This window comes from Rhinatrema bivittatum, chromosome 15 (assembly GCF_901001135.1).
Source record: "Rhinatrema bivittatum chromosome 15, aRhiBiv1.1, whole genome shotgun sequence".
NCBI classification, from domain to species: Eukaryota; Metazoa; Chordata; class Amphibia; order Gymnophiona; family Rhinatrematidae; genus Rhinatrema; species Rhinatrema bivittatum.
The window spans coordinates 33,710,543-33,724,876 of NC_042629.1; the positions used below are offsets into that span (position 1 = coordinate 33,710,543).

Consider the following 14,334-nt stretch of genomic DNA (forward strand, 5'->3'; position numbering starts at 1 on the left):
TCTAATTCAGTAATGAAGCAGATTAATGGGTGTGTTTGAATAAGTGGCAGCTTGCTCCTTCAACTAAGCTGCAGAGTGGTTGGTCAGTGCACACATTCCTGATCAATAAACGGAGGAAAACTAAAGGACATCCTCTAGGTCACCAGATGGGCAGGACTGTAAACCTGGCAGGGAAGCCTGAATAGCTCCCAAGGGAAACTTCCCCAGCCCCGATGCGGCCAAGAGCCAGTGATATGGTCCCGGTTGAAAAACGTTTGCCCATATCTGCCTTTGACAGTCTTCTGGCTCCTATTCCAGAAGAGTAGGCTTCTGTGATTTTGAGTCTTTAGCTTTTTAAGATGTATAAACTTGTTGCAGAAATGAAACTAACAATTTGTCAAACACTCTGTAGGTTGGTAAGACTTACTTCCTAGCCTGTCAGTTTTTCTTATGAATACTGTGAGTGGCTCCCTTTAAGGAAGGTGTTTTTACTGTAAAGAAAGCAATAGTTAAAACAGTTACTCAAGAAAGTGCAACTGATCATTGTCTGGTCACTAACTACTGCCCAGTCTCGAATCTTACCATTTCAGGAAGGATTATTAAAAGGATTGTTTGATCAAGTCCTCCACACCAGTTCATAGGTTTTTTGAGCCCCAGTCCTGTTTAACATCTACCTGATTCTACTAGCCACATTAATTTCTGATTGTTATTTGCTGATATTCAGCTGGTGTCAGTGCAAAGTTTAGAATGTGTCATGGAGGTGCTAAGCTAAACTCCCTTTATCAGTCTTGGCAGGCTGGTTATTTCATCACAAACATAAACTAAATCCATAGAAATCTGAACTTCTGTGGAGTAGCCCCTCATAGCTAATCCATTGATGGAAGGCTTTGAACTGAAGCCTAAAGATGTGATTGAGTCTTTGGATAAAATTGGACTCCAACCTCACTACGATCATTAAGGTATCATTGATGGTTTAAAAAACATTGTCATCTACACCAAATTCATCAGCATAGACCATATTTAGATCAGGGTGACCTAACCAGTTGTTCATTCCTTTATAATTACAATCTAATTACTGTAATTCGCTTTATCAAGGATGGTTTTGTTGAGGATCAATGAATAGATGCTTAGAGCCATCAGCTGTGGTGAAAAATGTTTTTTATTAAATCTTATAAAGCACACCTTATGGCGCGAGAGACACAGAGGGCTTTCAATCCCGTGCACTAGCCGCTGCACATGGCTTAACACGTGATTGAATGTGCGTTTTGGAAGTGCTTCCATAACACCTGATCCAAAGCATGTCCAATGCATGTCAAATCACCGCATAGCTAATAGCGCTCATTACATGGAAATTCATGTAAATGGGGCTATTAACTAATCCCTGCGATCCAATACATTTTCCGTGCGGCCAATGCGCAAAGGTATACCATGCTCAAGGGTGCATTGAAAAAAAAATCCTGCTTTCTGTGATTTTTCCTAATAGTATCATAGCAATACTAAGTAGGAGGAACCAAATAAAGCAATATTTATTAAAAAAAAAAAAAAAAAAAAAAAAAAAAGTCTTTGGGAAAAAAAATTTCTGGATGTCCAATAGACACACAAAATACATGTCCAGTCTGTGTATCTTGTGCGTGTATATGCCAGTAGTGGGAGAAAATGGACGCTCGTAGATTGAGCATCCATTTCCCCAACCTGCTTGACAGCTACCTCTCCTGTGAGCCTGATGCCGAGGAAGCACAAAGGAGACATTTGTTCCTAGCACCTCCTTTTTAGAGTGACCTCTCATTTAAATATTGGATTGTGCCCCCAAGAGAGATGGCTGAGTGCCCGTTTTCTGCACACATTTATTGTATAGGCCCCACAGTATTAAACTCTCTCAAATGATTTTACTGATGATAAGACGACATATAGGGTTTATTTGTACACTTCCAACCCCTAAACTAGATTACACAATTGTCAAAATTTCTATGATTGACGTTTTACTATAAACAATCTAAATGGCTGTATGTAAATTGATCCTTGCTTTGAATGCAAATGTTATCTATGGGCCTGAAGTGTCAGCACCTTGGTGTTTCTAACCATAACTTCTGTAACCCTGTGGCCCAGTACTTTTCTGCTAATATAGCATTACTATCTAGCATCTCCACTTCTGCGGTATCTACCTGTCTAGCACAAGTAATGCACAAAACTGAAGCTTAAATGCTAATGAATACTTAATAATTATAAAGCTACTTATGATCAAAAAACTTAAAACAATGAATTATGTGACGTCAAAAAGTTTCATTTGTCTCTTCACCACTCTTTATCACAAGTCATGCCTGTAATAGAGGCTTTGAACACCCACATCAGTTTATTGCAACTGCAGCAGAATACTACGTGTAAATTGTTTACTGGGAAAAAATTCTCATTTCTCCTATTCTGTTGTATGATGACTTAAGACTTCCTTCCACCCAAGGGGACTATAAATGCTGTGTCTGCACTATTCAAATCCTTTGCCAGCCTGAGGAACAGAAGCCAAGCCTATGAATCGACCCCAGGTCTCCTGCATAGCATACAGCATTGCCACTGGATCAGCCCCAGGATGTGTGATTTGCAGCTTTGAACTTTTTAGCAGAATTTTTAAAATCAAATTTTCTTTTTAGGAGACAGATTTCGCTCAATAATAGATGATGCCTGGTGGTTTGGAACCGTGTTGGATCAGCAACCATATCAAACAGATTATCCAGACAGCCATTTTCAATGCTACATTGTCCAGTAAGCTGAGTGATCTTTTTGATTATTGTAAAGCCCAAGATGATTTCTTTCAAACCTAGAGCCTGGATTGTAAAGTGTTTCTCCAGTTTTTTGAACAATCATTTATAATTCAGGTTTCCAATTAGTAGTTAGACTTTGAGTAAAATAAGCCATGTCAAGGTGCAGTCTGAAAACATGCACAAGCTTTGCAGGGATTTGTGTAATGGTAAATTCTTCTTCATCCAGTCAGACCAGTCTAGACGAATGGGTTATGCATGCCAACCAGCAGATGGAGATCAACAGGATCGCTGATATCACTCCTTATATACATCTGAGCTGACACCAGTCTGCCAGTATTCTGTCTCCAGTAAGTGCTGTGGACATAGGCCTGGTGGCAAAAAAAAAAAAAAGAAATTCTTTGGAGCTCCTGAGGTGAGTCTGATTCTCCCTCTGAGCAGCATCCTTGGAATTTGCATAAGCATTTGCTCCAGCAGTGACAGCCTTGAGATTCCTTCCTTTGTGAACAGGATGGCTTTGAGGGAGTCTGAGGTGAAGACTCTGCTCTCCCCCCACCCACAGCCTTACATAGAAATGATGGCAGAAGAAGACCAAACGGCCCATCCAGTTTGCCCAGCAAGCTTTCACACTTTTTTTTTTCTCATACTTATCTGTTACTCTTGGCCCTTATTGGCTACTTTTTGGTTCCAATTTCCTTCCCCCCTGCCATTGATGCAGAGAGCAGTGCTGGAACTGCATCTAAGTGAAGTATCTAGCTTAATTAGACTTAGTTTTTGGGTACTTGCCAGGTTCTTATGGCCTGGATTGGCCACTGTTGGAAACAGGATGCTGGGCTTGATGGACCCTTGGTCTGACCCAGTATGGCATGTTCTTTTGGGTAGTAACCGCCGCAATAAGCAAACTACTCCCAAGCTTATTTGTTTATCCAGCCTGTGCAATTCAGTCCTTGTTGGTTGTTGTCTGAATATATCCACTTTTCTTCATTCCCCCCTGCCGTTGAAGCAGAGAGTTACACTGGATATGCATTGAAAGTGAAGTATCAGGTTTATTTGGTTTGGGGTAGTAACCGCCGTAACAAGCAAGCTACTCTTCACTTTTTGGTGAATGCAAATCCTTTTTTCCACATTTCCTCTTACTGTTGAAGCATAGAGCAATGTTGGCGTCTCATTAACCGTGTGTATGTTTATTGAATAAGGGAATTATCTCCAGGTAGTAGCCGTCATTCCCACAAGCCACCCTCTCTTCATTCACATCCTCTAGACTTTATGGATTCAGTGTTTATCCCACGCCCCTTTGAAGGCCTTCACAGTTTGTCTTCACCACTTCCTCCGGAAAGGCATGCCAGGCATCCACTACCCTCTCTGTGAAGAAATACTTCCTGACATTAGTTCTGAGTCTTCCTCCCTGGAGTTTAAATCATGACCTCTGGTTCTGCTGATTTTTTTTTGCAATGGAAAAGGTTTGTCGTTGACTTTGTATCATTAAAACCTTTCAAGTATCTGAAGGTCTGTATCATATCACCCCTGCTCCTCCTTTCCTCCAGGGTATACATATTTAGATTCTTCAGTCTCTCCTCATAAGGCATTTGATGAAGACCATACACCTTTTTAGTCGCCCTTCTCTGTACTGCCTCTATTCTGTCTCTGTCCCTTCAGAGATATGGTCTCCAGAACTGAGCACAGTACTCCAGGTGAGGTCTCATCAAGGACCTGTACAAGGGGATAATCACTTCTCTTTTCTTACTCGATATTCCTCTCTTTATGCAGCCTAGCATTCTTCTGGCTTTAGCTATCGCCTTGTCACATTGTTTTGCCGACTTCAGATAGTTAGGCACTATCACTCCAAGGTCTCTCTCCTGCTCCATGCACATCAGCCCTTCACGCCCCATCGAATACATTTCTTTCGGATTTCCACACCCCATATGCATGACTCTGCACTTCTTGGCATTGAATCTCAGCTGCCATATCTTCGACCAATCTTCCAGCTTCCTTAAATCCCGTCTCATTCTCTCCACTCCTTCCGGCGTGTCCACTCTGTTGCAGATCTTAGTATCATCCGCAAATAGACAAACCTTACCTCTATCCCGTCCGCGATGTTGCTCACAAAGATGTTGCTCACAAATTTCTCCCTTGCCCCCGCTGGGTCCGAGGCCGACCACGCGGCCTACCGCGCCGTCCTGCCGTCGTCCTACCGCCGACCCGACCGCGAGAAGGCCCGCCGACACGAACGGAGAGAAGGCCCGCCTCCAAACTTACCTGCAGCCAATCGCAAAGGGCACAGGGGCCCTTTAAAGACACTGCAGCTCCGGCGCCGCGCACCGAAGGAGCGCGACAAAGGGGCCTGCCCCTTTGAGCGCGCCCCTTCGAGCAGCCCCCTTCCGACAGCCCAGAGGATCGACTTTGAATTCCCCTGCACACGCGACCATCCACCAAGTGAGCCGTTCAGTTCCACATTCCAGCAAAGCATTATCTCCCACCCCCGGAAAAGACCAAGGAACCTCACCCCCTGAGGCACTGGCACACCTCAGAGAATCCAACTTCTGAACCCTGCACTGCATGGGCCACTTCCTACCAGACCCTAACCAGCTTACTGGTTTTCCCTAAAGAACTCTTCTGTACCCTGCAGTCTCAGTCTCAGTTCCCCCCCCCCCCCCCCCCCCCCCAAGTCCTACCTCTCTGCAGCCTTCCCCGCAATCCCCTCTAACCGGAAGCGTTCTCCAACCTGTTCCAACCTCTAAACCTCCGCCATTCTTCCCACTTGTAAGTACTACAACCACAATGTACTCTGTCTCTTAAACAAACAGTTTGGTGCTGCTCATCATATTGCACTGTACGTCAAACCCTGTAATATTGCAAAACATTGCTCTGTATTTGTATTGTACTGTATTTCTGACTCTGTAATATTGCAAAAACATTTTGGTGCTGCTCATGATACCGCACTGTATTAATGACCCAAAACCACTACACTGTATTATATTGCACTGTATTTCTGACCCTGTAACACATTTCACAGCCCAAAACTCTGGATTTGCTCAGTACTCACCTACCCTATCTCACCTACCCTATCTCCTAACCAAACAACCAACATCTACCCACCCGCCTCACTACCACCCATCTGTCCCACCCTAAAATGTGCTTCCCCACTATACCCGTCATACACCACCCCTATCGGCGGATCATCCACCCAGCACACCCTCACTCCTTTACCCAGCATAAATCCCTAGTGCCCATCATGATTTCACCCATCACACAGCTGCTAGGCCTAACCACGCTTGCCATCTCCCAATTCAATGCACAATCTATCCTAAAGAAAGCCCCCATCCTTCAAGATTTACTCTCTGACACTAACCCAGATATCTGTGCCATTACAGAATCCTGGCTAAAGAATTCGGACCATGTATTCATCAACCAACTCCCTACACAGACATACGACATTTTCTCCATCCCAAGGCCCAAAAAAAGAGGAGGAGGCATACTCCTGGCTACTAAGAAACACCTCAACCTCAAGCTACAGACTAGCTCCCCCCACCAAGACTTGAAATTGGTCTTTTTAAATCCAAATCCCTACAAGTCTGTCTCGTATATGCCCCTCCCGGTATACTTGAACAGGACCCATCCCCCCTCATTGAATACATCACCGACAACATTAAGCCGAACACACCCGCAGTGATACTCGGAGATTTCAATCTTCACGTAGACACCCACCCCAACACACCTTCCTGTGAAACACTACTTGTCACCCTCAAAGCCCTGGGCTTCAGTCAGCTAATCTCCGAACCCACACATAAAGCTGGTCACACTCTCGACCTTCTTTTTGTTAACACAAGCATCACAGTACCTCAAGCACCCGTCACCACCCCCATCCCCTGGTCCGACCATTTTCTAATCAATGCCCACCTCACCTTCAATACCGACACACCGAGTACGAGATCACACAAAAAAACCATCTCCTTCCGTAAAACATGCCCTTCAGAGGAACTCTCCCTAGCCTTCAGCAAAGTAAACGAAAACCTCGACCTAACAAACCCAGACTCCGCTCTACTATCATGGGATAAGTCTATCTCCAATATAGCCAATGACTTTTGCCCCACCATCCACAAAACTACAACACCTACACGTACCGTGAAAAAGCCATGGTACACTATTGAACTAAGAAAACTGAAACAAGACCTACGAACCAAGGAACGTACCTGGCGCAAACAACCAACACCCACACACAAAATGGCTTACAAGCATACATTGCATACATACCGACAAGCAACCCTCCACGCCAAACGTGATTTCTACGCAGCAAAAATCCATAGCTATAAATTCAATCCAAATGCCTTATTCTCCTTCGTTGCAGAACTCACAAAGTCCCCCACCCCATCCACCCAAGAAGTAAATAGTATAGATAAATGTGAAAAACTAGCCGATTACTTTAAAAGTAAAATATCCAAAATTCTTACTCGACTCCCCTCCAACCCCGCCCCCACCGACCCACTACCCATCGACAACAAAATTAATCTAGACTCCCTTGACACCACCTCCGTGAAGGAAGTTGAATCCATACTAAAAAAGATGCGACCAGCCACTCATATCGCAGACATCATCCCATCAAAAATCCTCCTCACTATTCCCTCCGCCATTGCGAAACCAATAGCAGAAATCATCAACTGCTCCATCACATCTGGGAAAGTCCCCGACCCACTTAAACTTGCCATCGTGAAGCCTCTACTAAACAAAACCCACCCTCGACCACAATGACCCTGCAAACTACAGGCCCATATCCAATCTCCCTTTCTTATCTAAAATCATGGAGAAAGTGGTTAACACACGACTCACCGATTTCTTAGAAGAAAACAATATTCTTCATCCTGCACAATATGGTTTTCGTAAAGATCGAAGTACCGAAAAACTTCTACTTGCTATAACGGATACCATCCTCAAAGGCATGGACCACAGCCAATCATACATACTTGCCCTTCTTGATATTTCAGCCGCCTTTGATACCGTGAACCATCAAATCCTAATATCACGCTTAGCAGAGATAGGAATCTCAAACACAGCCCTAGCTTGGTTCTCCTCATACCTCGACCACCGAAAGTACTTAGTCAAGCTTGATAATATTGAATCTGCTCACATTCCCCTTACACAAGGCGTACCCCAAGGCTCCTCTCTATCCTCCACCCTTTTCAATATATACTTACTCCCACTATGCCACCTCCTCTCTAAACTTGGACTAAAATTCTTCTTATATGCAGACGACGTCCAAATACTCATTCCCATCCAGAAATCCATCAATGAAACCCTTCAGTACTGGGAATCTTGTCTGACATCCATCAATTCCCTCCTCTCCAATTTACACCTAGCACTCAACGCCTCTAAAACAGAAATCCTTATCATAGCAAATCAACCAATCGATTCAATCCATCAAATGATTCAAAACGCCTCACAAACTCACACACTAGCTCCCAGTGTCAGAGATCTAGGAGTCTTCCTAGACAATCAACTAAGCTTCAAATCCCACATTAATTCACTACTAAAAGGGGGCTTCTATAAACTTCAAATCCTCAAAAAACTGAAGCCCCTCCTCCACGCCCACGACTTCCGTACTGTGATGCAAACCACTATACTATCCAAACTCGACTATTGCAACTCCCTCCTCTTAGGCCTACCAGCATCTACCATTAAACCCCTCCAAATCCTCCAAAACACCATGGCAAGAATCTTAACAAACACCAGAAAAACAGACCATATCACTCCCATACTCCAGGACCTCCATTGGCTCCCCATCGCTTTCCGTTCCCAGTACAAAACACTCACCATCCTCCATAACACGCTATACAATAACAATTCACCCTGGCTTGAAAATATGCCAAAATTCCGTCAAGCTAATCGCCCCACGAGAAACTCCCTTGCTGGCACTCTCCAAATCCCTTCACTTAAAATTGGACACCTTACCACTACCAGGGATAGAGCCTTCTCTATTGCGGGCCCCACCCTTTGGAATTCCCTCCCCGTCAAACTCCGCCTAGAACCATCCCTGAGCCACTTCAAAAAAGGAATCAAAACATGACTCTTTAGACAGGCCTACCCCAACTCCTCTCAATCCTAATTTTGTCCTACGAACCACCTTAGCTCACGCTCAGCCTTTACACCACCTCCCTGTCCTCCCCCTCCCCTTCCCATCACCCCTCCTGCTTCCTACCCCTCCCTCTCACCCCCTAGCAACCCCTCCCTCAAAGTACCCGTGCCTTACTGTACCCCTTTTTCACTTTACCCCACCTGCCCCTCTCCCCCTGCTCCCTCCCTACTTTCTCCCCCCCCTCTAGCTTTTAACTATACATATGTGCACTTGCCTCCCCATACTGTAATAAGCCCACACATGCCAATTTCTCAAGTGTACATGCCTCGTTTAATTTGTATATAAGTTCCTTTTGCATACTTAACCCTAACTTGAATGCAAAAAGTTGTAATTCTGCTGTTGACTCTCTCTTCCTTTGTATTTTGTATATTACCCAGTTAGCCCCTCCCTTGTTCATTGTAATTTTCCTTTCTCAGTTGACTGTAAACCGACATGATGTGTCTTACGAATGCCGGTATAAAAAAAGTGTTAAAAAAAAAAAAATATTGAACAGGACCGGTCCCAACACCGACCCTTGCGGCACTCCGCTCATCACCGCTCTCTCTTCCGAGTAAGTTCAATTTACCATCACACATTGTCTTCTGTCCTTCAACCAGTTTGCTATCCAGGCCACCACCTTGGCACTCAATCTCAAGCTTCTCATTTTATTCATTAGCCTCCTGTGTGGGACCATATCAAAAGCTTTGCTAAAATCTGAGTAGATGACATCAATCACTCTTCCTCGATCCAATTCCTTAATCACCCAATCAAAAAAGTCTATCACATTCGTCTGACAGGACCTTCCCTTAGTGAAACCATGCTGCCTCTGGTCCAGCAATTCTGCTGCTTGTAGATAGTTCACTATTCTTTCGATTCCAATACTTTTCCCACCACCAAGGTGAGGCTAACCGGCCTGTAGTTTCCAGCCTCCTCTCTGCTCCCTCTCTTGTGAAGAGGGACCACCGCCGCTCTTCTCCAATCTCTCGGCACCACTCCTGTTTCCAGGGATCTATTGAACAGGTCACTCAGCAGAGCTGCCAGCACATCTCTGAGCTCTTTCGGTATTCTGGGATGAACCTCATCAGGCCCCATGGCTTTGTCCACTTTCAGTTTTCCTAGTTCTTCCCATACATTCTCTTCTGTAAACAGAGTTTCATCCATTCCACTCCCCTCCAGTTTCTTGTTAACTAGCGTCAGTCCTTCTCCGGGGTCTTCTTTAGTGAACACCGAACTGAAATATTCATTTAATATTTCTGCCATTTCTTCATCTGTCTCCTCCCATTGATCCTTTCCACCTTTCAATTTCACTATACCACTTTGGACTTTTCTTCTTTCACTGATGTATCTGAAAAATGTTTTGTCACCTCTTTACCTCTTTGGCAATCCTTTCTTCCGCTTGACTTTTCACTTTCTGGATTACTTTCTTCGTCTCCCTCAGTTTTACCAGATATTCTTCCTTGTGATCCTCCCTTTGGGATCTTTTATATTTCTTAAATGCTGTTCTTTTAACTTTTATTTTATCAGCCACCTCCTTTGTGAACCAGATAGGTTTCATTCTTTTTTTGTTTTTCTTTACTTTTCTAACATATATATTAGTCGCTTCAGTAATTGCTCCTTTTAGTTTGGCCCACTGTTGTTCCACATCTCTCGTTTTCTCCCATCCTTCTAGTTCTTCCTCCAGGTACTTCCCCATTTCAACAAAGTCCGTGTTTTTGAAACACAAAACCCTGGTCTTCGTGCGACTTCTCCGTATCGTATTAGTGATATGAAACCATACCGTTTGATCACTGGTGCTGAGGTGGGCCCCCACCCGGACATTATAGACATTATCTCCATTAGTGAGAACTAAATCGAGTATAGCTCCCTCCCTTGTACACTCCAATACGATTTGTTTGAACAGAGCGACTTGCAGGGCATCCACTATCTCTCTACTACTGTTAAATTCCGCAGAAGGGATTCTCCAGTCTACATCCGGTAGATTAAAATCTCCAACAATCACCACTTCTCCCTTCTTACTCATCTTTTGGATGTCTTCAATCAGATCTCTGTCTAGTACTTCCATTTGATTTGGAGGCCTGTAAACCACGCCAATAAAAACAGATGTCCCATCATCCTTTTTTTAGGATGGCCCATAAAGCTGCTTTTTTGCCCCATCTTCTCTGCAGCTCAAATGCTTGGATATTGTTTGACATAAATAGCCACTCCTCCCTCTTCTGCCCTCTCTGTCCTTTCTTACAGGCCGATACAGTAAAGCGCGGCCGCAGTTACCTCGTTTCTAACCCGCTGTGTACTCACAATTTGGCCGCGTAAGTCTAACCCGCGATTCACTATCTGCTTTTACTGATCCTTACCGCTTCTTTAACTCCACGCGTTTCCCTTTCCACCTGCGGCATGTATATGTATGTAAACGATCCGATTAGCTATTCCCTCCCATACAGTAAAGTGCGCCCCGACTATCACCTTTTTAACCTGCTATCTTGCCGGGTCTTTAACCTACTAATTTACCGCCTACCCTGACACTGGCGTTAGTGTGGTGAACTTAGCCACCCAGTCCCAAACCAACCCAATCCACAAAAAAAAAAAAATGCTTCTCGCACTTAGCCGCCCAGTCCCAAACTAAACCAACCCAATCCAAGCCCCAGCAGAGAGAGACAAAATTTCACAGTCCCAAACTTTCCCCCAGCCCCCGCTCACCTGCCCTGGCTGCGGCCACGCAAGCCCCCAGCAGCAGCAGTGCTGTGACCTCAGCCAGTCACGGCGTGTGCGCATGCGCCTTCGCTGCCTTGAGCGCCCATATTGGACCTACAGGCGTGCACGTATTCATCCTTCGCCGGCGAGGCTGCTGAAGCCGCTCTCTCTCTATGCCCTTCTGCTGCTGGGGGGCTTGCGCAGCCGCGGCCAGGGCAGGTGAGTGGGGGCTGGGGGAAAGTTTGGGACTGTGAAATTTTGTCTTTCTCTGCTGGGGCTTGGATTGGGTTGGTTTGGGACTGGGCGGCTAAGTGCGAGAAGCATTTTTTTTTCTGTGGATTGGTTTGGTTTGGGACTGTGAAATTTCGCGTCTCTTGTCCGTCCAAAGGAGGGTGCTTTGTTGCGCTCCCTGCCTCCGATCGCCGGCTGCTGGGGCTTGCTGACGCCGGGCGCTCAAGGCAGCGGGGTCTGTAGGAGAACCATCCACTTCCTGGTACCTGTCATTTCAAACGTCATTTGAAATGACAGGTACCAGCGCACCCAGGATACTGTATAGGTGCTGTATAGTGCCTATATAGTAAAATGGATTGCGCTTCATGGACGCGGCTTGCATTTGCATGCCATTGAAATACAGTATCGAGCGGTAGGTGATCTGAACTGTGCATGCGGCAAACGCGGGTGCGCCGGGCACTAACGCAGCTCTTTCTACTGCACCTTACTGTATCGGCCCATTAATAAGTTATATCCCGGTATGGTAGTATCCCAATCATGTGAATCCGTGAACCACGTCTCTGTGACAGCAACAATGTCCAAGTCCACCTCCACCATTAGGGCTTGCAGGTCTTGGATTTTATTGCCCAAACTACGAGCATTTGTGCACATAGCTTTCCAGCTTTTGTGGTACAGGTTAATGTTTTTCTTGGACTCTCTGTGTGACTTATTTAGCTGACTTTTGTTATCCACTTTGCCTTTTTTTTTTTTTTTTATTACATTTGTATTTGGAGGGGTGACATTCTGATGTCCTACTGTCACTGACTGTTTGAATAGCATTTCTGCTGGCCGATGATCCTGGGAGGCTTTTAACTGTAGTGTTTCCCTCGCTGAGAGTTCCCAGATTACTGCCTCTTAGTCACCCAGCATGATGAGCTTTTTCTTTTGGTTACTGATTGTATTATGGAATGTCAGTATGCATTGGGTTTCTTCTTTCTTTTCAGATAACACTTCAATCTCTTTCTCAAAAACTTCTTCAGTATTTAATACAGAGAAGGCATTTTGTACTTGTCACTTGATTGATGCAGTGTGTGTCTTCGCATCACAAGTCTAATTCTACCAGCCTCTTGTTTGCCCCTGTCCCCCCTCCTTTCTGGTTATTTTCTGTTTTTGGAGTTTGTGCCTTTAAGTGTTGCTGTACCTGAAGGAGCGGAACAAAAACAAATTGCATTGCACTGAGATCGGATACCACTGTTCAGAGGCTTCTGTCTGAGGTTTGCAGCTTCTTGGGGGGGGGGGGGGGGGGATATTACTGGATTTGGCTGCTGGTTAGACGACAGAATTGTTTTACATTGGGGCCACAGAGGAGCAGTTTGAGCAACCTGTCAAAGGCTGTGGAGCACAGGAAAAGACCATTGTAATGTTCCAGCCGGTTGCAGAAAGGTCCTGCGACCAGCTGCATTTACCCCATGCACCACTGGATGCCACCAAAGAATCCCATGTAGCTAGGATGCCACTATCAATCCCCGGGTCCATTGTGTCATGCGTCTTCCTAGGTGCGCACACATACTCCCTAGACTTCAAGGCCCAATTGTGTGCCTCTGATGATGATAGCATTAAATCCCAGCTGTGCTTCATTTTAGTGCCTCAGCAACAGGATCTCCTGCCGCCTTGCAGTGCATATTGCTTCCTGCCTTGTTCCTTTTCCAGCCTTGCTCTGCTCCAGTCCCAGCCTTGTCTCATCCCTGCTTTCTGCTTTACCTTGTACTGGTCATCCACCTTGCCCAGTAATGACCTCTACTACGGACCCTGGCTTCTTCTTGATTGCTGCCTGCTCTGACCTTCGGCCTGAACTTGGCAACTCTGCTCGCTGCCTTTTCTGACCTCAGTCTGGCTCTGGACTCTCTCCTGACCACCGTCAGAGACAATCACCTATGCCTTGCCGGCCCCTGGAACTCTCATGCTTAACCTGTGGGGAACAGGGCTAGAATTGGTGAAGGTCCAGCCCAGTCCCATCCAGGGGTGTGTCTGCTAGCTGGGAGCATGGGCCTGAGTGGAGGAGTAGCCTAGTGGTTAGAGCAGTGGGCTACAAACCTGGAGATCAGGGTTAGAGTCCCACTGTTGCTCCTTGTACTCTAAGTCACTTTACCCTCCATTGCCTCAGGTACAAACTTAGGGGTAGATTTTAAAAGAAGCGCGATCAGCTTACTTTTGCTTGTGCATCAGACTCAAGCAAAAGTACGCTGGATTTTAGTAGATACGCGCGGAGCCGCGCGTATCCACTAAAATCCTGGATCGGCGCGCGCAAGGCTATCGATTTTGTATAGCCTGCGCGCGCCGAGCCGCGCTGCCTCCCCCCGTTCCCTCCAAGGCCGCTCCGAAATCGGAGCGGCCTCGGAGGGAACTTTCCTTTGCCCTCCCCTCACCTTACCCTCCCTTCCCCTACCTAACCCACCCACCCGGCCCTGTCTACACCCCCCCCTTACCTTTGTCGGGGGATTTACGCCTCCCGGAGGGAGACTTAAATCCCCGCGCGCCAGCGGGCCTGCTGCGCGCCGGGCCGCGACCTGGGGGCGGGTACGGAGGGCACGGCCACGCCCC

At 46.0% G+C, this 14,334-nt stretch overlaps 1 protein-coding gene across 1 annotated transcript in view; it reads left to right on the plus strand.

Annotated features, from left to right (window-relative positions):
* BRWD1 (bromodomain and WD repeat domain containing 1) overlaps nucleotides 1-14,334 on the plus strand; it is a 282,561-nt gene that overhangs the window by 171,841 nt on the left and 96,386 nt on the right. Inside the window, exon 28 of the mRNA XM_029577859.1 lies at nucleotides 2,622-2,733. Coding sequence (XP_029433719.1) covers nucleotides 2,622-2,733 — 112 coding nt within the window. The remainder of the gene's footprint in view (nucleotides 1-2,621; nucleotides 2,734-14,334) is intronic.